Below are 23381 nucleotides of genomic sequence, written 5' to 3'. Positions count from 1 at the left end.
AGTCTTTAAAGAAGTCTCTTATGCTCATCAAGGCTGCATTTATTTGATTAAATACTGAAAAGAACAGTAACATTGGAAAATGTTTTTACAATATAAAATAATGTTTTTTGTTTTAACATTCTTTAAAATAGAATTTATTCCTGTGATGAAAAGCTGAATTTTTATCAGCTGTTACTCCAGTCTTAAGTGTCACATGATCCTTCAGAAATAATTCTAATATGCTGATTTATTATTAGAATGATCAATGTTGGATAATATCAACAGTTGTGCTGCCAAATATTTTTTGGAACCTGTGATTTTTTTTTTTTTTTTTTTTTTTTTCAGGATTCTTTCATGAATAACAAGTTTAAAAAGTACAGTATTTATTCAAAATATAATTTTTTTTATAACAATGTAAATTATTTATTATTAACTTTAAATAAACTTTTAATTATTAACTTAATACATCCCTGATGAATAAAATTATTAATTTCTTAAAAAAAAAAAAAAAGAAAGAAAGAAACAAAATGTACTGACCCCAAACTTTTGAATGGTAGTGTACCTGTGCTACTTATGACTGGTTTTGTGGTCCAGGGTCACAGATGTGGATGTCCTTTTCCAAAAATGATTTTCTTATTTAGTGCTTTAGTCTTGTTTGCCAGAAAAAAACGAAACATCTATAATATAAATATAACAACTAATTTCTACATTTATAAAGATATTCAAGTCTTTAAATAATGTATCTTGTAATTTAATTTTCTTCTTACTTCATTGGTAATTTTTTTTTTGTAAGCATAAACCTCATAAATTTTTGTTAGATTTCAGTTTAAAACAAGATGGCAACATAGTAAGAAAAATACACTAAATAATTTTACATTTGTTAAAGGATTAGTTCACTTCCAGAACAAAAATTTACAGATAATTTACTCACCCCCTTGTCATCCAAGATGTTTGTGACTTTCTTTCTTCAGTCATAAGGAAATCATGTTTTTTGAGGAAAACATTTTAAATGCAGGTTAAAAGCAGCTTCAAATGGCTCTAAACGATCCCAGCCGAGGAATAAGGGTCTTATCTAGCGAAACAATTGGTTATTTTCTAAAACAAAAATGACAATTTATATACTTTTTAACCTCAAATGCTCATCTTGTCTAGCTCTGCGTGTACTCTGTGTATTCCGGTTCAAGACAGTTAGGGTAGGTTAAAAAATCACAACCCATTTTTCCCTCCAACTTCAAAATCGCCCTACATCGCTGTTTTACCTTTTTTTTGTAAAGGGCATTTGATCCTCTTTGCATGTTCACTTTGTAAACATTGGGTCGGTACTTCTACAGCGATGTAGGATTTTGAAGTTGGAGGAGAAAATGAGATGGAAATTTACTGTCTTGAATCGGAATATACAGGAATACACGCAGACTCATCGCAGAGATGAGCATTTAAGGTTAAAAAGTATATAAATTGACAACTAAAAAAAAAAACCAATCATTTCACTAGATAAGACCCTTCTTTCTCAGCTGGGATCTCAGATTAGAGCCCTTTAAAGCTGCATTTAAACTGCATTTGGGAAGTTCAAACTCGCGGGCACCAAAGAAGGCCACTATGTGGAGACAAATCCTGAAATGTTTTTCTCAAAAAACATAATTTCTTAATGACTGAAGAGAGAAAGTCATTAACATCTTGGATGACAAGGGGGTGTGTAATTTATCTGTACATTTTTGTTCCGGAAGTGAACTACTCCTTTAAAACCAGCTTCTGTCTAAATTCCTCCAAGTGTGAAACATGTTTTCCTGTTGTTGTAATGCCCTCTCACTTGAGCCAGTGGTAATTATCCAACATCCTCTAACTGACATTTCTTTGGTTGGAGCAGCCCCACCCTATGCCACTTCCTTGCCCGATGACGTGTCCGTGCGTGTGGGTGAAGTAATCCGACTGCAGTGCCTGGCCCATGGCACCCCTCCCCTGCGTTTTGAGTGGACTAAGGTCAATGGCAGCTTGCCTCCTACTTCTCAGCAGCAGGGAGGAGACCTCCAGATCAACCTAGCCAAAGAGAATGATGCTGGGACATATAAGTGTGTGGCCAGCAACAACGTTGGCAAGAGTGAAGCTCTGGCCAGAGTTTCTGTCCGATGTGAGTACTGTCAGTTTAGTATCATGCACGCGTCATGCATTCTTTCTAACTCACAAAGTGATCATCAGATAAATTCTAGCTAGTATTCAGCTTGACCTCTGACCTCTGTGTCTTGCAGCACCCCTGTCAGTGAAAGTGTCCCCACAGGTGGAGGTGAAGGCTTTGGGCAGTGCTGTGGAGTTTACCTGTGCTGCTAAAGGAGGATCTCAAGTTGAGATTGAGTGGCTGAAGGAGGGAGGAGTTCTTCCACCAAATCATCACATTAAGGATGGAGTGCTCAGGTGAGTCACATATAATATTAGCATTCACTAAAATTAAGTCAAATTTATCCGATTTACAAACACCAGAATGAGTAACAAGGCTGCACATGTAGCATAAATTAGGATATGATTCAGGTGAGGTTGACTAATTCACCACCAAATGCTGGTTTGCGTTTATCAATAGATTTTTTCATGTTTTTGGAAGTAGTCTCTTATGCTCACCAAGTCTACATTTATTTAATCAAAAACAGTGTATAAAAGGTAATATTGTAAAATAAAATTGCAATAAAAAAACAACATTTTTCTATTTCACATACACTGCCAGTCAAAAGTTTTTGAACAGTAAGATTTTTAATGTTGTTTTAAAGAAGTCTCTTCTGCTCACCAAGCCTGCATTTATTTGATCCAAAGTACAGCAAAAACAGTAAAATTTAGAAATATTTTTACTATTTAAAACAACTGTTTTCTATTTGAACATATTTTAAAATTTAATTTATTCCTTTGATTTGAAATCTGAATTTTTAGCGTCATTACTCCAGTCACATGATCCTTCAGAAATCATTCGAATATTCTCATTTGCTGCTCAAACAACATCTATTATTATTATTATTATATTGAAAACAGCTGAGTAAATTACATTTTAAAATGTATTCAAATAGAAAACAGTGATTATTTTAAATAGTCAAAATTTTACAGTTTTTTTTCTGTACTTTGGATCAAATAAATGCAGACTTGTTGAGCAGAATGTACTTATGTAATTTTTACTTATGTAAAAAAAATTAAAATCATTAACTTTTTGTTATCAATGTTGAAAACAGTTGTGATGCTTAATATTCTTTGAATAGAAAGTTCACATGAACAACATTTATTTTAAAAAAAGATTTTTTTTGTAGCAATAGAAAATTGTTTACTGTTACCTTTCGATCAATTTACTATGTTCTTGCTAAATTAATAAGTATTAAATTAAATAAACTAAGTATAAATTAGTTTTTTCAATAATTAATTATTGTTTAAAAAAAATTATATTAAATGTGTATTTTGTAGTGTATTTTCCCCATAACCAGAATAAAAGATTTTCTTCTACAAACTTACAGTAATGGAATTTAATTGAATGCTCAAAATTGCTGTTAAAACTGCAAATTGCGTAAAAAGTTAAAAAATAATGCTAATTTTAAGGAAAATTATATTTTTTTGTACTGTCAATTTTGTAACAGGCTAGTGCAGAAAATTACTTTACAGTTATTAAAATAAGTTATTAATTACAAATATTGACTTGTTGGATCATTTTGTATGCAGTACCATTTTATGTAAAATTATATTTTCTCTAACATATGTAATATTTTATGCAATAAAATGCATAATATTTGTGCCCCTAAAGCTTTGAATTACACTGCGTCGTTTATTCATAATCTTTATTATTATTTGTGCAGAATCGAGAACCTAGCACAAAGCAATGAGGGAATCTACACCTGCAGAGCTACAAGTCTGTTTGGCCAGGCTCAGGACAGTGGCAAACTCACCATTCAAGGTCTCTTATTATATCCAAATTACAATTTGTTTCCAAATCGTGGCATACTTCACTTTAAAACCAATGACTTCATGCTTTTTGTCCTCACAGCTCTACCCAAAGTGATGATCAACGTGCGCACATCAGTACAGACAGTAATGGTGGGCAACTCGGTGGAGTTTGAGTGCCATGCAGTTGGTGATCCTGAGCCTACAGTGCGCTGGAGTAAAGTGGGAGGCTCTCTTCCCGATCATGTGGAAATAAGAGGAAACATCCTGAGGATTGATCATGTGGTCGAATCAGATTCAGGACAGTACCGCTGCACTGCTACTAATAATGTTGGCTCAGAGTATAATCAGGTGGTCCTTAATATCCAGTGTGAGTACATTGTTATATTCAGGACGTTTCTTTTTCAAGTTCAAGGTCTCTTTTCACTGACGTCTGTTTATGAAAATGATGCACTTTCTAGCCTTGCCTCAGATTTCTGCACAGCCTGAGTCAAAGGAAGTAACAGTTGGCTCTGACGCCATCTTGCCTTGCATTGCATCTGGATACCCAGTGCCAACCATCACATGGTCAAAGGTAACCTTTAAATTTCATATTTTGAGTATTAAATATGGTTTTGTTCACTTCAAAAAGAGATGGTTGAGCCTATTTATGCTCTTCCTTCAGGTGGAGAATGAGTTGCCCCCTAAGTGCAGACAGGATGGCCATGTCCTGACAGTCCCTGGTGTCTCACACTCAGATGCAGGAACATATGTGTGTACGGCTGCTAATAAACAAGGGAAAGTTGAGGCCTTCACCAGACTCCTTGTTCATGGTCTGTATTCAAGTCCATATCTTATGCAAGTCTGTTTTGTCTGTAGTTACATATTTTTTCCAGTGTGGGTCTTTAGTCACAATGCTGCTTTTCTGTAATTGTGGCTTTGTGATGAGAGCACTTATTTCATCTGGATCGTTGGACAAGTATATTTCTGCTTAAACATCTACAAAGGATTTGGTTAAATGTCATTAAGCAGATATTTTTATCCAAAATGCTGCTTTTTGGATGCTTTCGGGAATCAAGCATCTTACAGAGTGGAAATTTGGAACTATTATGATACAACTACCAAGCTGTTTGTTTCTCTGAAAAGTTTCTGAGATGTTGTCTCTCTAATGTTCATTCATTTTCATGTGGTCTTTCAGAGAGAGTGATGCCCCATTTTACCCAGGAGCCACTCTCGTACCTCACACTCCCCACTATCAAAAACTCCTACAAGGCATTCAGCATCAAAATTACCTTCAGGCCAGACAATGTTGATGGTAAGGACCCTTAAAACTTTCACATACTTCACTTTTGACTGGTAGTATACTATGTGAAGAGCACACTGTTTCTAAAATGTTCTGTCCTTGTACAGTTTCTTATATATGTTTATTTCCTGTATGTAAACTCAATTATTCTTTTTGTTCTTTGCCCTCCTTCACATCTCTTTGGTATGAAGGGCTCATTTTGTATGCCGGTGAGTCTGCTTGCTTGCCTGAGAGTGCCAGAGAGCACATGCTGCAGGATGTTTTAATGCCATGCAGCAGTGCAGCTCAGCATCTCTCAATGGCCTCTTAGAATGGCCCTTATGAACATATGCAGGCATGACAATAGATTACAGTGTTCATCAAGGCACTTCTGCTTCTCATTGAGTTGGTCGCAGCATGATACAGGAATGTTATCATGAACCGACCGAAGCTTTTACACCCTGTAGTGACAGTTATACAGTATGTGTAAAAAATAGTTTGCTTGTTTCCAAAAATAGGTATGATTCTTTAGGGTCTTCATGAAATGTCTGTAACACACCTTGGTTAAAATTCCTCAACCTTGTCAAAAACAGCTCTGTTCACAGCAGTTTTGTTAAAATAATGTATGATGAATTAATATTCAAGTTTAATAAATAAACTTGTAAATAAAGTAAATAAATAAACTTGAATGAATTAATATTACAGCCATAAATATTAGTACTGCAATTTTACAGGTTAATGTAAAAGAAAATTATATTATTTTCTTGCTAATTTTTTTTTTACAGTGAAATATTACAAGTATTTTTTTGCATTAGTATTTTTACTAAGTACTTACTAAGTAGTTTTTTTTATTAATAAATTAACTATTTTTTGGCCCAATGATGCAGCCCTATAAACAAGCAGAGCGAACCACGATTATTATTATTATTTTATAATCATGCAATACAGTTTTTTTTCCCCAAATCTTGCAGCCCTACTAATAAATTTACAGTTGCTAATATCTGCTGATATACCATATGGTAATATGTTGTGCATCCTTACGTGAAATAAAAACTGCAAATTATGTTTCGACAAGCTTTGTTAGAGTGACTAATAACCCAGAGGGCATGCTCTAAACTAGTGGTTCTCAAAAAGGTTTTGCTTCAGGATCTTACTGTATGTTGGACATCAAGCGGTCGCAACCCATCAGTTGAGGGCCACTGGTCTGTACTACCCCATCTGATGCCCTTGTGATGGAAAACAGGCATGAGTCATGGCATGTGCCAATGCATGTGGCTTGCGTTGGAATTGTGAAATGCTGAACATGGCAGCAGCTTTTCTCTCAGCATGCTGCTTTACCGTCAGCTTATAAAAGAGAGAAAAACATTGTGCATTGGCAAGTTGTTTGGTGAAGTATGCCAAATGCCAGCATTGGACTTACTTTTCTTTGTTCTTATGTCCAGGTATGATTCTTTATAATGGACAGAAGAAGACCACCGGCGCTGACTTCATATCTTTTGGGTTGGTGGGTGGCCGTCCTGAATTCAGGTACATTAGTCTTCAATATCAAATCTGAAGCATACAAAATTTGGATTTAACGTTGGCTTTTTTAAGTGACATTCCAAATGTGCATATTTGTTTCCACAGGTTTGATGTTGGCTCTGGTATGGCAACTATTCGTTACCCTACTACCATTAAACTGGGTGAGTTTCACACAGTGAAGCTCTTTAGGAATCAGACTCAGGGCTCTCTTGTTGTGGATGGAGAAGCTCCTATAAATGGATCCTCACAGGTGCATATTCTTCTCTCCGTAATATGCTGATTTGTTATGCTTTCTAACTAAAGGAGAAGTTCACTTCCAGAACAAAAATTTACAGGTAATTTACTCACCCCCTTGTCATCCAAGATGTTCATGTCTTTCTTTATTCAGTCGTAAAGAAATTATGTTTCTTGAAGAAAACATTTCAGGAATGTTCTCCATATAGTGGACTTCTATGATGGATGCGAGTTTGAACTTCCAAAACGCAGTTTAAATGCAGCCAATAAAGAAGGGTCTTATCTAGCAAAACGTTCAGTTTTTCGGCCTACTCTAACTGTATTAAACCAGAGTACACAGATTATGCATGCACATGGCAGAGCTAGACAAGATGAGCATTTGAGGTTAAAAAGTATATAAATTGTCATTTAAAAAAAAAAATAACCGATCATTTCGCTAGATAAGACTCTTCTTCCTCAGCTCGGATCGTTTAGAGCCCTTTGAAGCTGCATTTAAACTGCGTTTTGGAAGTTCAAAGTCGTGGGCACCATAGAAGTTCACTGTATGGTGAAAATTCCTGAAATGTTTTCCTCAAGAAATATAACTTCTTTATGACTGACAAAAGACACATGAACATCTTGGATGACAAGGGGGTGAGTAAATTATCTGTAATTTTTTGTTCTGGAAGTGAATTTCTCCTTTAATGCACTGTGTTAAATGTTAGTATTGTGGCAGTTAAACAAATGAGGTATAACATGTTCTGTGTCCGAGCAGGGAAAATTCAAGGGCCTGGATCTGAACGAAGAGCTGTTTGTGGGCGGTTATCCAAACTACAGCATGCTTGCTAAAACTGCAGGCCTCAAGACAGGGTTTGTTGGTGAGAAAACCCTTATGTTCTGTGAATTTTGTAGGAAAGTATCAGTTGTAGCATTGTTATCAGTTGCCTTCTTACACTGAGTTTTGTTCTTTCTTCAAGGCTGTATCAAGCAGCTGATTATCCAAGGTGATGAGGTCATTTTCAAGGACCTTGATAAAAGTTCTACTGGAGTTTCGAATTGTCCCACTTGCAAGGATCGTCCATGTCAGGTAATCGGCTACAAACAAAATTATTTTTTTAATTAATGTGCACAGTGACCACAAAAAGCAAAGTCATATATGTGACCCTGGACCACAAAACCAGTCAGAAGGGTCCTTTTTTTGGAATTGAGATGAATAAATAAACTTTCCAGTTGATGTACGTTTGTTTATGATAGGACAATATTTGGCCGAGATACAACTGTTTGAAAATCTGGAATCTTAGAGTGCAAAAAAATTCAAATGTTGAGAAAATCGCCTTTAAAATTTCCAAATGAAGTTCTTAGCAATGCATATTACTAATAACAAATTAAGTTTTGATAAATTTACAGTAGGAAATTTACAAAATACCTTCATGGAACATCATTCATTTAACCCTTTAACTGTCAAGTTTACTTCACCATATTACAAAAAAATCCTAATCTAATCATGACAAACTATATACCGTTGGAAAGGTCTAAGACTCCTAAATAGATATTTTACCACTGTTTTGTGTTACAAATTATGTAGGAAAAGTAATAGATTAATTTATGACAAGAGTGCACCTCAAAAATCTACATCATAATAGGAGTTCTGACCTTTGTCACAAAAAGACTTTCTTCGTTGCCTTTTTCTCTCTCATGCTTTAGAAATCATAAGAAATTATATATCAGTTGAAAACTTAAATTCTCAAAATTCATCCTTTGAAAACCATTTTAAAATCAGACATTGCATTATCATGGACAATGTACGTCAAAATCATATTACAAAATGTTTTCGTTCATGAATTATAAAAATGTAGGTTTGGATGTTGGATTCTACGTTCAAAAATGGGAGTGAAAGTTAAAGGGTTAATATCCTAATGATTTTTGGCATAAAAGAAAACTTTATCATTTTGACCCATACGATGTATTGTTGGCTATTGCTACAAATATAGCTGTGTGACTTATGACTTATGATGTTTTATGGTCCAGGGTCACAAATGTGAATTTCATTGCTGAAGAAATAACAACACTTTTAACCAACCAAAGATATTTAAAGCTATTTTTTGTCTCAAATACTTCTTGTCTCTAACTTTTTGGATCAGTGTATGCATTTTTCTGTTGTTGACCTGTTAAAATTGATTACATAAAGTAACATTTGTGTGTGTTTCAGAATGGGGGTGTATGTGAGGACTCTATCGCCAGTCTCTACAAATGCAGTTGCCCAAGAGGATACACAGGGAGCAACTGTCAGCATCACTCTTCCTTGCACTGTCACACAGGTCAGAATTTGTGATATTAGGATTAGGATTTATAAACAACAAGCTTCACAAACTGCATTGTTCATTATTATTTTGCCTATGACTGCAACAGAGGCCTGTGGACCAGACGCCACCTGCATTAACCGACCCAGTGGTTTCGGGTATGACTGCCGCTGTCACTTGGGCAAGTCTGGAAACAAGTGCATGGATGGTAAAGCTCACTATTCAATCACATGTGAAATTTTTTAAGTGCTTTAAGGTCAAATGTGGTTCTCACTCTTCCTCTTCATGGCAATTCCAGGTACTCTGGTAACAACTCCGTTGTTTGATGGAGAAGAGTCTTACATTGCATATCCTCCTCTTACTAATATTCATAACGACCTCCGGATTGAGATGGAGTTCAAGCCCATGGATTTAGATGGGCTGATGTTCTTCAGCGGAGGCAAAAAGATGAAAGTGGAGGACTTTGTGACGTTATCCATGGTGAACGGACATGTCGAGTTCCGATATGAACTTGGTACAGGTGAGAGATCTGATGTTTTTCATTTTCATTTTCCATCCTCAATATAAAACAAAAAATACAAACACAACAAATGTGTTGCAACACCAAAGAAAAACCAGGTACTTAAAATGTTATACATTACAAAATGTCCGAAAAGGAGCGGGATGAAGCAAAAGCTTATTATTTTTCCCACCCCATATACAGCATATTAAATCGTTATCCACAATAACTTAAACACCAACCAAATGGTTTTTATCCAAAGCAATGATAAAATCATGATGTATTTTTTGCAAACATTTCTATGTATTTTTATTTTATTTTGTGTGAATGTGTGTCATTGAAAAGAAACAGTATTATTTCAGTATTGTTGATATACTATTATAGTTTTTGTTGATATTTTATATTAGTTTTTGATGTTTACTTTTTTCATTTAGTTAAAGTTTTAGTAGTTTGAGTAAAGTTTTAGTTGACTAGTTTAAGATCTGTTGTTTTTGTCATTTTTTTAAATGTCTAAATATTTTTTGTTTTAATTTATTTAGTTTTATTTCTTTCTTTTTTTTGTAGTTCAACAGATTAAATCAAATGTAGCTAAAATAAAATAAATGTAAGGTTTATTTCATATTTTATTTTATTTCACTTCATTTTTATTTGATTTCAAGTAATCTAAATGTTTATTTTTTATGATTCTAATTTTAGTTAACACTAGGAACCCAGAAAGGAAGTTCTTACTTTTTGAAAAAATAATGATCATTAATATATAATATATATTATATAATATATAATATATATTATATAATATATAATATATAATGTATATAATATATAATATATAATGTATATAATATATATATATATATATATATATATATATATATATGGTAACACTTTACAATAAGGTTCATTAGTTAAACATTAGTTAATGTATTAACTAACATGAACTAACCATGAGCAATACATTTGTTACTGTATTTACTAATCTTTATTAACGTTAGTTAACGGAAATACAGTTGTTCATTGTTTGTTCGTGTTAGTTCACACTGCATTAACTAATGTTAACAAAATTGTAATAATGTATTAGTAAATGTTGAAATTAACATTAACAAAGGTTAATAAATGCTGTATAAGTCCAGTTCATTATTAGTTCATGTTAACTAATATGGTAAACTAATGTTAACTAATGAACCTTATTGTAAAGTGTTACCATATATATATATATATATATATATATATATATATATTACTACTGTTCAAAAGTTTGGGATCAGTATGATTTTTATTGTTTTTTTTAAAGACATGTCTTATGCTCATTAAAGTTGTATTTCTTTGATCATAAAAATACAGGAAAAAAGTAATATTATGAAATATTATTATAATTTAAAATAACAGTTTTCTATTTCAATATACTTTACAATATAATTTGTTTCTGTGGTGCAAAGCTAAATTTTCATCAGTCATCACTCCAATCTTCAGTGTCACACAATCCTTCAGAAATCATTGTAATATGCTAATTTATTAGTCTTCACTGTAATTTTTTATCAATTTTAAAACATCCTTGCTAAATAAAAGTATTAATTTCTTTCAAACAAAAAAAGAAAAAAATTACTGACCCCAAACTTTAAACGGTAGTGTGTATTATTACAAAAGACTTCTATTTTAAATAACTGCTGTTCTTTTTAATGTTTTATTCATCAAAGAAGTATCACAGGTTCCAAAAATTAAGCAGCACAAGTGTTTTCAACATTGATAATAAATCAATGTATTAGAATGATTTCTAAAGGATCGTGTGACACTGAAGACAAGAGTAATGATGCTGAAAATTCAGCTTTTCATCACAGGAATAAATTCTGTTTTAAAGTATATTAAAACACTATTTTAAATTGCAATAATATTTCACAATATTACATTTTTTTCTGAATTTCTGATGAAATGAACGCAGCCTTGATGAGCAGAAAAGACTTTAAATTTAAAAAACTTTTGAACGCCAGTTTATATATGCTATTTAACACCAAAGTGAAAAGTCCCTCCTCACCTGAGTGCAATGTAACCTTACAGAAGCATAATATAGTACCTTGTTCCTATCCTGTCCAAGCTAAATACACATTCTTTTCTGTGCTCTCAGGTCAAGCTGTTCTGCTCAGTCAGGAGCCTGTGATTTTGGATCAGTGGCATCGTGTGGTGGCCGAGCGGCTCAATAAGGACGGCTCCTTGAAGGTGGACCACGCACGAGAGATCACAAGATCCTCTCCAGGCAAGGCCCAGGGCCTTAACATCCACACAGCCATGTATTTGGGAGGAGTGCCCAGCATGGACATCTTGCCCAAACCAGCAAATGTTAGCATGCTGTTTGATGGATGCATAGGAGAGGTGAGAACAGCCTTTGCACTAACTTAAGTTTTGTGTGCATTACAACCACAGTCATGTTTCAATATGAAATTATTTTGCAATGGCTTTGCTTTTCTTTCAAGGTCTTCATCAATGGAAAGAAGTTGGATCTATCATACAGCTTCACTGAGAGCAGAGCCATCAGCCAGTGTAAAGATGGCAGCCCATGTGATCGCATGCCTTGTCTGCACGGAGGCACCTGTATGGCCAGTGCTGAGTATGAGTACCAGTGCCTCTGCGCTGAAGGATACGAAGGTAAGTCACTTAACTTGACACTTAATTGTTGTTTAATCCAGATTTATTCAGTAGTTTTAGTAAGTATTTTTCTTGCTTGTTGTTCCTCAGGTGACCGTTGTGAAATAGTGAGGGAGAGCTGTCGAGATTCCTCTCAGTGCCAAAACAGTGGCAACTGTGTGAATAACCACTGTGTGTGTCCCGCCGGCTACACAGGGCGACACTGTGAGATAGGTTAGTTCACAACTGCTAGATGTTTAACATGTTTTTTACAAAAATCTGTTTGTATGTGATTTTTGCCTTCATTTTTAGCTAATATGTGTTTTTTTTTTATTATATTGTACTGCCAGCTCTTTTCATCCAAAGTCTACTCCTACCGTAAATATATCAAAACTTAATTTTTGATTAGTATTATGCATTGCTATGAACTTTATTTGGACAACTTTAAAGGTGATTTTGTTAATATTTAGATTTTAGATTCCAAATAGATGCATCTTGGCCTAATGTAGTCCTATCTTTATGAACCATATGTCAATGGAAATCATATTTATTCCGCTTTCAGATGAAAAAATTACCCGTATGACTGGTTTTGTGGTTCAGGGTCACATGAACACGAGAATGGGGCTAGTATTTCTCAATGTAGGTTTATTTTTGAAAGACACATGATTTAGTCTTGGGCACACTAAAAGCTAATGTACATTTTCACTGTTATTGCCTAAGACAAAAAAAATATCATCAAATAAATACAGTTCATTTGTGACCCAAATAGCTATATGAGCATAAATGAGTTAGTTTAAATGTTAGTTTGGAGAATTTACAAAAAAGTTCTAATTTAAGACAATTTATTTTTGTATTATTTATATACTATTACAGGATTTAGACATGTTTTTATTTAGCTTTTATTTAGCTTTTCAGTTTTTATTTTAGTTTTAGTTTGTTTTAATAATGTTATATTCTTGTGTCATTTTATTAGTTTTTTTAAATATCTCTATTAAGCTTTATTTCTGTTTTAGTTTGTCATTTTAGTGTTTTTTTTTTCTTTAACTACAACTTATTTCACAATTGTAATTTTTAATTAAGTTTAATTAAGTTTAACATTTTTGTATATGTTTCATCTAATATTTGTATTTTATTTCAGTTTTATTCAGTAAACAAAAATGTTTTTAATAGTCCTATACACTGGCGTTCAAAAGTTTAAGATCTTCTGCTCATCAAAACTGCATTTATTTGATCAAAAATACAGAAAAAAATAATATTGTGAAATATTTTTATGACGTAAAATAATGTTTTCTATTTTAATAAACATTAAAATCTTATTTATTCCAGCTGAATTTTCAGTGTCACATGATCCTTCAGAAATCATTCTAATATTCTGATTTATTTTCAGGACTTTTAAGTAAAAAGTTAAAAAGAACAGCATTTATTTAAAATAAAAAATACTTTTATTCACCAAGGATGTGTTTAATTGCTAAAAAATTATATCAAAGACTTGTACTGTTAGAAACTATTTATATTTTGAATAAATGCTGTTCTTTTTCATTTTTATCTATCAAAGAATCCTGAAAAAAGTTTCAAAAATATTGTTGCCAACATAGATACTTCTAATAATAAATTGGCATGTTAGAATTCTAATTAGATTCTATAGGATAATTTCTGATGCTTAAGACTGGAGTAATGGCTGATGAAAATTCAGCTTTGCATCACAGGAATAAATATATGTTAAAGCATGTTAAAATAGAAACCATTATTTTATTTTGTGATAACATTTAGGAATATTACTGTACAAATAAATGCAGCCTTGATGCGCATAAGAGACTTCTTTGAAAAACTTTAGAATGTCAGTGCATGTCTATTTTACATTACATGCTTTGAATATTGTCATTTAATATCTATGGTGATAAATATACAGCTAACTAAAGCCAATATGACTTTAAATTGCTTTATTAGTATTACTGATAATATATTGGTCTCTTTAGACACAGATGGCCTCATTTGTCATCTCACAAATTTGCGTTCTCTGTGGGAGTAAAGGCATTTCTCTGTAGTTTCATACACAGCTGTAAGTGATTCATCATAAAGCACCATAGGGAAATAATTGTCGGTTCTCCATAACGTACCATAGCGACATCATTCAGGCTGCCTAACGTCATCCAGCAGTAGCGTGTTGGCCGGTGAAATAGGCCACGTGTGAATGAATCTCACCCCTGCACTCTCATGGCTATCCCACACACACAGGGCAGGAGTCCAGCTTCACCGAGGCGCTGTGGAATTTGGAGGGTAGTGGGGGAAATGGTACAGTATGACTACAGTCTGCCTGACACGCTCGTCACTAACCAGGGGAGAGCGTCCTCCTCAGGGCCCATCGGCCCATCTAACACCACAAATGAAACAACAACAACAAACGACTACAATGGGCGGAAAAAAGGAAGACAGAAAGTGAAGCATTTTAGGGGTCTGTTTACAGAGGTCCAACATCAGAGGTTATATCAAGCACAATTCTGATTATCTTTGATGCATGCATTTCAAAAATGTTTTTTTCATCAGTGTTGTTGAATAAATCCTAGAGAAATCATTTTGTTAACTCAGGATCCTTTAATTCAAGGTTTAACTTGGAAAAAAAAAAGTTTAAAATAAGACTTTCAGTTAATACATTTTTAAATCTTAAATTAGTGAGTAGTGAACTATTTGTCAGTAGGGGTAAAAAAAAATATTTTACAACATATTTATTTACAGTAATGCAAATTAGTTGTGTTAAGGATGTGATATTTTGATAAAAATCTTTAAAATACTAAGACAGTTATTTTTTTCTAATACATTTAATCTACTATTAAAAGTTTAATGTCTGTAAGATTTTTTTATGTTAGAAAATATGTTTCAAATAAATGCTGTTCTTTTGAACATTCACCTCAACAAAGAATCCTGAAAGTGTCCGAAAATGTAATAATAATAAATAAAAATGTTTCTTAAAGTCATTTTGATTATTAATTTATCCTCATACAAATAACTCAGAACCCTTTAAAACAAGATTTAACTTAAAAAGTTTAAGATAAGACTTGGAGATAATTATTTTTCACGTTTTGAGTGTAAATCTAAATTTAGTGAGGTTTATTCTTTAAACTGTTTGTCAGTTGGGTGCAATGCAAATGAGTTAATTTAAAGATGTGATATTTTAATAAAAATCATTATAAAATATTAAGACATTTTTTTTCCTAGTATATTCAACCTACCATTCAAAAGTTTTTTATGTTAAAAAATATTTGTTTCAATTAAATGCAGTTTTTCTTTTTTACATTCTCATCATCAAGGGATCCTGGGAAAAAGTATTATAGTTTTCACAATAAAAATATATAATAATAAATAATACATGTTTCTTAAAAAAAAAAATTCTCAATGTTTTGAGCATAAATCTAAATTTAGTGAGGTTTATTCTTTAAACTATTTGTCAAATTATTTTTTTTAAGTTGCTTTAATTCAGATTTTTTTAACATTCTCCTCATCAAGGAATCCTGGGAAAAAAGTATTACAGTTTCCACAAAAAGAAAATTATTATGATACATAATAAATGTTTCTTAAAATCTTTTTATTTTTTTAATTTTTCATGTTTTGAGCATAAATCTAAATTTTGTGAGGTTTATTTGTCAGTAGGGTTAAAAATGTATTTTACAACATATTTTCTTATTATCTACATCTTATTATTGTATGCAGTTGTTCAAATTACTTGTTTTAATCATCTTATGATATTTGTAATATATAAATGAAGACAATTATTTTTAGTATATTTAAACTACCATTTAAAAGTTTGAGATCAGTAAGACTTTTTAATAAAGTTAAGAAATATTTGTTTCAAATAAATGCTGTCCTTTTGAACATTCTCCTGCTCAAAATATTTAATAATAAATAAATAATAAATGATTTCTGAAGAATCATGTGACAATGAAGACTGGAGTATGGCTGCTAAGAATTTATTATTATTATTTAAAAAGAAAACCTATTATTCTAACTTGTAATAATATTTCATAATATTACTGTTTTTACTTAATTTTTGATCAAAAATGAAATCTTGAATAGTGAAAAGAAATCTTTAATAAAATCCTACCAACCCTAAACTTTTGAACAGTAGTTTTTGCATAATGATTTAATGATGTAATGAATATCTATTTGGTGATTGATGTCCCTGAAAGTTTTCATAAACAAAATGTATATTACAGCCTATTGATACTGATGTCTTGTAAACAGATCCCTGAAATATTGTGCTTTCAAAATGAATGATCTCAATCTGCACTCTGCACTTGGTTACTGTGTCATCTTTTTTAAGTTTTAAATGTAACGTTGAGGGGGAATTCTATGTCTTTACTGTAAAACGCTGAAGGTTTATGATAGTTATTGGTGTTTTTTTTGTTGTTGGTAATGTTAATTTTGTGACACTGTGACATTTTCTCAAGGCGAACGTACATAGAATTCCCCTTTAGCATCTCCCGAGGCGTCTTGTCCAGTCAACCTCTCGCTGCAGTTTCAATTTGTCATCTCTTTCTCATTAAATCCTTGTTTCTCTTTGTTGCGAAACCAACATCTTCTCCGCACTTTCACCTACGGCGACGTCTGTAAACAAAATGTCCTCACACTGTGAACAAACACGTTTTTAGTTACTAACCACCGAATGTCCGCCATTTACACTCTTGAGTTGACCAGACAGGTGAGTTTACGACCAGAAACACTGAGCATGAAGCACTTGATAAGCACTCGGTTGCCTGAGGGTTCTCGGGTTATTACATGGTTCAAGAGAATGCATTGTGAGGAATGTGTATTGTTGTTCCCAACAGCGAATGTTACTCGGACAGCAGTGTGTATTTGCATTCATTTTCATTTATCTCATGAAGATAAATTAAATGTACGTTGGATTTTTTTTCTGAGTTGCCCTTGGTGATTGTATGTTTCTCACAATGACGCCTGTTGTTTGTAATCTCTCATTTATAACTTATAAACAGTAATTCATCAGATCAGATGTGATTTAATGTAGCCAGGGCATCAGTTCTGTTCATTGACTGCTTTTTCTGTTATTTGTCGAAGCTCCACAAGATGGTAGTATAACACAAAGTTGAAACATGGGATTTACGCTTTGGTTTCTCTTTTCCAGACTCTCCTATTGAATATTCAGCATATTTCCATGATAATGGATATTTGGCCCTTCCAAAGCCCATGTTCCCACGAAGGTGAGGGCCTTTTATATGTGAAACTGTTGATAAACTGCATTAAGTGTTTGTTGAACTGACTTAACTATTTAAATGAGTCAAATTCTGCCGTTTTTACCACAGAAAATCATTTTGGCTTGTCTCTCAGCTTGTAAAAGCAAACAAAAACTTGTTTTATTGTTTTCTGAGGGTTGATTTGATTTGTTTCAGTGCTCCTGACTCTCCAGAGACCATCGAGTTGGAGATCAACACTGTCTCTGAAGATGGCCTTGTCCTGTGGCAGGGAGTGGTATGTTTGGACACATGGATCTCAAGGCACATTCACCCAGGGTCCAAAATTAATAACATTTACTGTTAACTTAAAATATTTCTGTTTTCAAAAACTTTTTTTTTATTTTTTATATTTTGCACAATTTTTAGAGTTATTTTGTGGTTGAAATTTAATTAATTCAAGTTTATATATACACTACCAGTCAATTTTTTTTTTAAAGAAGTTTCTTCTGCGCACCAAGCCTACATTTATTTGATCCAAAAAAAAAAAAAAAAAAAAATTTACTATTTAAAATAACTGTTTTCTATTTGAATATATTTTAAAATGTAATTTATTCCAGTGATCAAAGCTAAATTTTTAGCATCATTACTCCAGTCACATGATCCTTCAGAAATCATTCTAATATGCTGATTTGCTGTTCAAGAAACATTTATTATTATTATTATTAATATTATTATCAACATTTAAAACAGTTGAGTACTTTTTATTCAGGATTCTTTGATGAATAGAACGATCCAAAGATCAGCATTTATCTGAAATAAAAAGCTTTTGTAACATTATACATTATACCATTCAAAAGCTTGGAGTCATTAATACTTTTACTTTTATGCTTTTTTTTTATTTTTTATTTTTTTATAGAAAGGTTGCTTTAAAATGATCAAAAGTGATGATAAAGACATTAAAAACATTTATAATGTGACATAAGATTTCAATTTCAGTTTTCTTCTGAACTTTCTATTCATCAAAGAAACCTGAAGAAAAATCTATTTGGCTGTTTTCAACATAATAATAATAATAATAATAATAATAATAATAAAAATGGTTTTAGAGCAGCAAATCAGAATATTAGAATGATCTCTGAAAAATCATGTGACTGGAGTAATAATGCAAAAAATCAGCTTTGAAATCAAAGGAATCAATTAAATTTTAGAAAATAGAAATAGAAAAGAGTTATTTTAAATACTAAAAATATTTCAAAATGTCTTGCTGTACTATGAATAAAATAAATGCAGTCTTGGTGAGCAGAAAAGACTTCTTTCAAGAATATTTCAAATCTTGCTGTTCAAAAACTTTTGATTGGTAGTGTATTTTATTTCTAAAATTGAAGGGATAGTTCAGCAAAAAATGAAAATTCTGTCATTAATTACTCACCCAATGTCGTTCCAAACTCGTAAGACCTTTGTCCATCTTCGGAACACAAATTAGGATATTTTTGATAAGATCCAAAAGCTTTTTGACCCTCTATAGACAGTAAGACAACTGACACATTCAAGGCCCAGAAAGATACATCATTAAAATAGTCCATGTGACATCAACACACGTCGAAGACTGACACAGAAGAGAAGAAATTGTTTAATAAAAGTTGTTATTTTTGTTTTCTGTGCGCACAAAAAGTATTATTGTAGCTTTATAAAGTTGCAGTTGAACCACTGGTGTCACATGGACTATTTTAACAATGTCCTTACTACCTTTCTGGGCTTTGAACATGTCAGTTGCGTTGCTGTCTATGCAGGGTCAGAAAGCTCTCGGATTTCATCAAAAATATCTCAATTTGTGTTCCGAAGATGAACAAAGGTCGAGTTTGGAACGACATGTGGGTGAGTAATTAATGACAGAATTTAAATTTTTTCTGCTGAGCTATCCCTTTTAGGTAAAAGTCACCAGTTTTCCATGTTAATTTTGGACCCTGCATACACTCACATTCTGATGGTGGATAACTGATACTGTATGCACAGTGTGTTTTACATTTCATATTCAGGCTCATTTGAGTAAAATGAGTTTGCTTGGAGCTGTTTTGGAATATGCGTTTGTCCCTCACCTCTAAAGCACATTTTAATGGCTGCATTGCATGTTTGCCTGGCTAACTCACCTTCATCCTCCTCAGGAGCCTGCAGGCGCTCTAAGCCTCCGTAAGAAGCATGCTAGTATAAAGGTATTCACTCTTCACAAGCTGTCAGACATGCATTAGCATGGACATATCATTATCTCTTGCACAGATACATTAAAACATTCAGAAGACAGCACTTGTATTTACTTTTGATTTAGCAAATGCTTTTTCTCTAGGTCACTTACAGTGCACTAACTGCCGGCACAGTTGCTCAAGAGCACATTTATACTAGAAAAGCAAGTTGTCTCAGTATTTGTTAAATAACTAGGTTATTCTCTGGCTGTCAGTGAACATACTCGAGAAATGAGTAAAAAATTAAATTTCACCACATTTATTGTTTGCATGTGTTAGTGTGATTTCAAAGTTTCTCTTTATTTATGACAGTGGTTCCCAACCCTGTTCATGTAGCAAGTTGCATGCAAAATGTGCAGCTCCAGGAATAGGGTTGGGAACCACTGATTTGTTATGTAGTTAGCCTTATGTTTGCATATTTATCACCTGCTTTTCCACCTGTTCAATCAACACACCTGTGTTACTGCAGCAGTTTATCACATACATTAGCATGTTTCACAAATAGGGTAAAAAATGTTTTTTGTTTTGTTGTACCATCAACAATTTCTGAAAGTGAGCACAACAAAGACTGTTAACCTCAAACCAAACAGCTAAACACTACCAGTCAAAAGATTTTGAACAGTAACATTTTTTAATGTTTTTTAAAGAAGTCTCTTCTGCTCACCAAGCCTGCATTTATTTGATCTAAAGTACAGCAAAAACAGTACAACTTTGAAATGTTTTTACGATTTAAAATAGCTGTTTTCTATTTGAATATATTTTAAAATGTAATTTATTCCTGTGTTTTCAAAGCTGAATTTTTAGCATCATTACTCCAGTCACATGATCCTTCAGAAATCATTCTAATATTCTGATTTGCTGCTCAAAAATATATATATATATATATATATTATTATTATGTTGAAAACAGCTGAGTAGATTTTTTAGGTTTCTTTTATAAATAGGAAGTTTGGAAAAACAGCATTTATCTAAAATAGAAATGTTTTGTTCGATTATAAATGCTTTACAAAAGCTTTTTATTTCCGATAAACACTGATTTTTGGATCTTTCTATTTATCAAAAAATCCTGAAAAAAAATCTACTCAACTGTTTAAAATATTGCTAATAATAATGATAATGTTTCTTGAACAGCAAATCAGCATATTAGAATGATTTCTGAAGGATCATGTGACACTGAAGACTGAAGTATTAATGCTGAAAATGTAGCTTTACTCTCAGGGAATTAATTACATTTTAAAATATATTCAAATAGAAAGCAGTTATTTTAAATATTAAAAATATTTCGCAATATTACTGTTTTGCTGTATTTTGGATCAAATAAATGCAGGCTTTGTGAGCAGAAGAGACTTAAAAAAACAAAAACATTTTGACTGGTAGTGTATGTTAATCAAAAACATTTTTCTGACTGCTTGTTTTAGACTGTGCCTGTTGGACACCAATAAGCACTACTGTTTAAATGTTTGGATCTAGAAGTCTGTGGTTTTAGCCTTTGGTTTACATCCATAATCCCTCCCAATGATTTAGAGAGACTAACTTTTTAATATTTAACTGAAAATGCTTTCTAGGAACAAGGAGGTCAAGGAAAAGGGAAGGACTTCATAAGTCTTGGTTTACAAAATGGACATCTTGTGTTTAGGTGAGTAATTGAGCACATTTAATACTAACAAACCACATGGATACGTGGCAGAAGATTCTAAAATTATGACAGTATAATGATTGAAGTGTTCACAAGATCTCATGACTTTCATTACTAGGGTTCTCTGTTGCTGCTGTTTTAGTTTTTATCGTTTCTTAGCTGGTCATAATGTGCTCTTGTTCCTCTGACAGTTACCAGCTGGGCAGCGGAGAGGCTCAGATTGTCTCCAGAGAGCCTGTCAATGATGGACAGTGGCACATGATCACTGCAGTCCGGTAATGCTCCTTACTTCTCCAAACCATCATAGAAAGCATGACAGAAAGGTAATAGTGATTGTTCTTTTTTGTGTGTTGAACAGAACTGGTAAGCAGGGCTACCTCCAGATCGATGGAGGATCTGTCCAACATGGACAATCACAAGGCAACAGCATCATGGTGAACACCAAAGGCAACATATACCTGGGTAAGTGTAATATCACAGTGGTAGTTTGGGGTCAGTAAGATTTTTCTTTTGAAAGAGATGCAATAAATGCATTAAAGTTACAATATGTAATTTTCGCTGCTAGAAGGCAGATATTCAAAACAACAGAGGTGTAGTTTGAAATCATGTATTAAAGATTTATTGACGTCACTGTAGTATGAAGCAGGGTGGAGCTGAAAGCCGTGGAAGCATAATGAGGCTGCAGAAGCAATTGCTAATGAGAGACGAGCGTGACACATGGCTCGAAAGCAGCAGAGGTTTTATTAACACACAGTCGACCGTTTCTGCTCCTTTTCGCTCAGATGCAATGGAGATGCAAGAGAATTCTTTATTTCTCTGGATTTAAACATTCTTGGAATACATATTTCAGTTTCCACAAAAATATTAAAGGAAAAGTTCACTTCCAGAACAAAAATTTACAGATAATTTACTCACCCCCTTGTCATTAAAGATGTTCATGTCTGTCTTTGAGTCGTAAAAAAAAAATTATGGTTTTGAGGATTTCTCTCCATACAGTAGACTTCTATGGTATGACTTCCAAAATGCAGCTTCACGTTTTGCTTATCGGTTATTTTCTAAAAAAATTACAATTTATATACGTTTTAACCTCAAATGCTCGTCCTACTTTGTAAACACTTGGTCGATACTTCTGTAGCGATGTAGAATGTTTTTTAGATGGAGGAGAAAATCAGATGGGAGTTTTTTTGACCTACTCTAACTGTCTTGAAACAGAATACACAGAGTACACACAGAGCTGGACAAAACGAGCATTTAAGGTAAAAAATTATAAAACTGTCCATTTAAAAAAAAAAAAAACTATAGTTTCACTTGATAAGACACTTATTCTTTGACTGGGTTGTTTAAAGCCCTTTGAAGCCGTATTCAAACTGCGTTTTGTAACTCCAAACTCACAGGTACCATAGAAGTCCACTATATGGAGAAAAATCCTGAAATGTTTTCCTCAAAGTTTTTTTTTTAAATCTAACCGATCCCAAACTCTTAAATTATTATTTTTTTCTTATCCTTAAACCTACAAACTTAGGGAAATTATAATGAAATTATATTTTGAAATATTCTCTTTTTAGAGGACATTAGGATTCATTACAAAAATAATTTCAAGACTTTAAAAAAAACTATAGGCAAAAAGAATCACTTTCATTCACAAATCAACTTTTTTCTTAAACATATATTTACATGAAATAATGTGACGTTGGTTTTGTATGCGTCACCGCAGTTCTGATTTGAAATGTCTGTTGAGTGGCGCTATAACTCTAATGCTCTCTGACGTTTTAAAATAACGTACCATCTGCACTACACCTAAACCTACCCGATAGTATGAACAAAAGCAAATGTGACGCAAAACACAATCGCAAACATGCCATTTTAGCTCGTTTTTTGATCTGATCTTTTAGCTCTTTCATCGTGAGTCACAAGAATCATACCCAAGGATTACGCATCCTAAGTCCAGTTCAATGCCAGCTGAGCTACTGAGTAAACTTGTTATGTCTGGAAAATGAAACATATGGAGTTGTAATCATAACTGTGTACAAAAACGA

The 23381-nt window shown here is 32.8% G+C and overlaps 1 protein-coding gene across 1 annotated transcript in view; it reads left to right on the top strand.

Moving 5' to 3' along the window:
- Nucleotides 1–23381, top strand: part of LOC141290582 (basement membrane-specific heparan sulfate proteoglycan core protein-like) — a 53147-nt gene that overhangs the window by 28176 nt on the left and 1590 nt on the right. The window contains exons 22-46 of the mRNA XM_073822700.1: nt 1844–2104; nt 2223–2385; nt 3795–3892; nt 3983–4249; nt 4341–4453; nt 4544–4691; nt 5057–5173; nt 5353–5370; nt 6583–6667; nt 6767–6911; nt 7650–7752; nt 7852–7961; nt 9084–9192; nt 9284–9382; nt 9473–9694; nt 11793–12037; nt 12139–12310; nt 12401–12523; nt 14525–14581; nt 17424–17499; nt 17689–17767; nt 19635–19682; nt 21275–21345; nt 21537–21620; nt 21704–21807. Coding sequence (XP_073678801.1) covers nt 1844–2104; nt 2223–2385; nt 3795–3892; nt 3983–4249; nt 4341–4453; nt 4544–4691; nt 5057–5173; nt 5353–5370; nt 6583–6667; nt 6767–6911; nt 7650–7752; nt 7852–7961; nt 9084–9192; nt 9284–9382; nt 9473–9694; nt 11793–12037; nt 12139–12310; nt 12401–12523; nt 14525–14581; nt 17424–17499; nt 17689–17767; nt 19635–19682; nt 21275–21345; nt 21537–21620; nt 21704–21807 — 3117 coding nt within the window. The remainder of the gene's footprint in view (nt 1–1843; nt 2105–2222; nt 2386–3794; nt 3893–3982; nt 4250–4340; nt 4454–4543; nt 4692–5056; nt 5174–5352; nt 5371–6582; nt 6668–6766; nt 6912–7649; nt 7753–7851; nt 7962–9083; nt 9193–9283; nt 9383–9472; nt 9695–11792; nt 12038–12138; nt 12311–12400; nt 12524–14524; nt 14582–17423; nt 17500–17688; nt 17768–19634; nt 19683–21274; nt 21346–21536; nt 21621–21703; nt 21808–23381) is intronic.

Source organism: Garra rufa, chromosome 18 (genome assembly GCF_049309525.1).
Source record: "Garra rufa chromosome 18, GarRuf1.0, whole genome shotgun sequence".
Taxonomy (NCBI): Eukaryota; Metazoa; Chordata; class Actinopteri; order Cypriniformes; family Cyprinidae; genus Garra; species Garra rufa.
The sequence above is the reverse complement of the archived record's forward strand: the minus strand, read 5'-3'. Positions and strand labels throughout refer to the sequence as shown.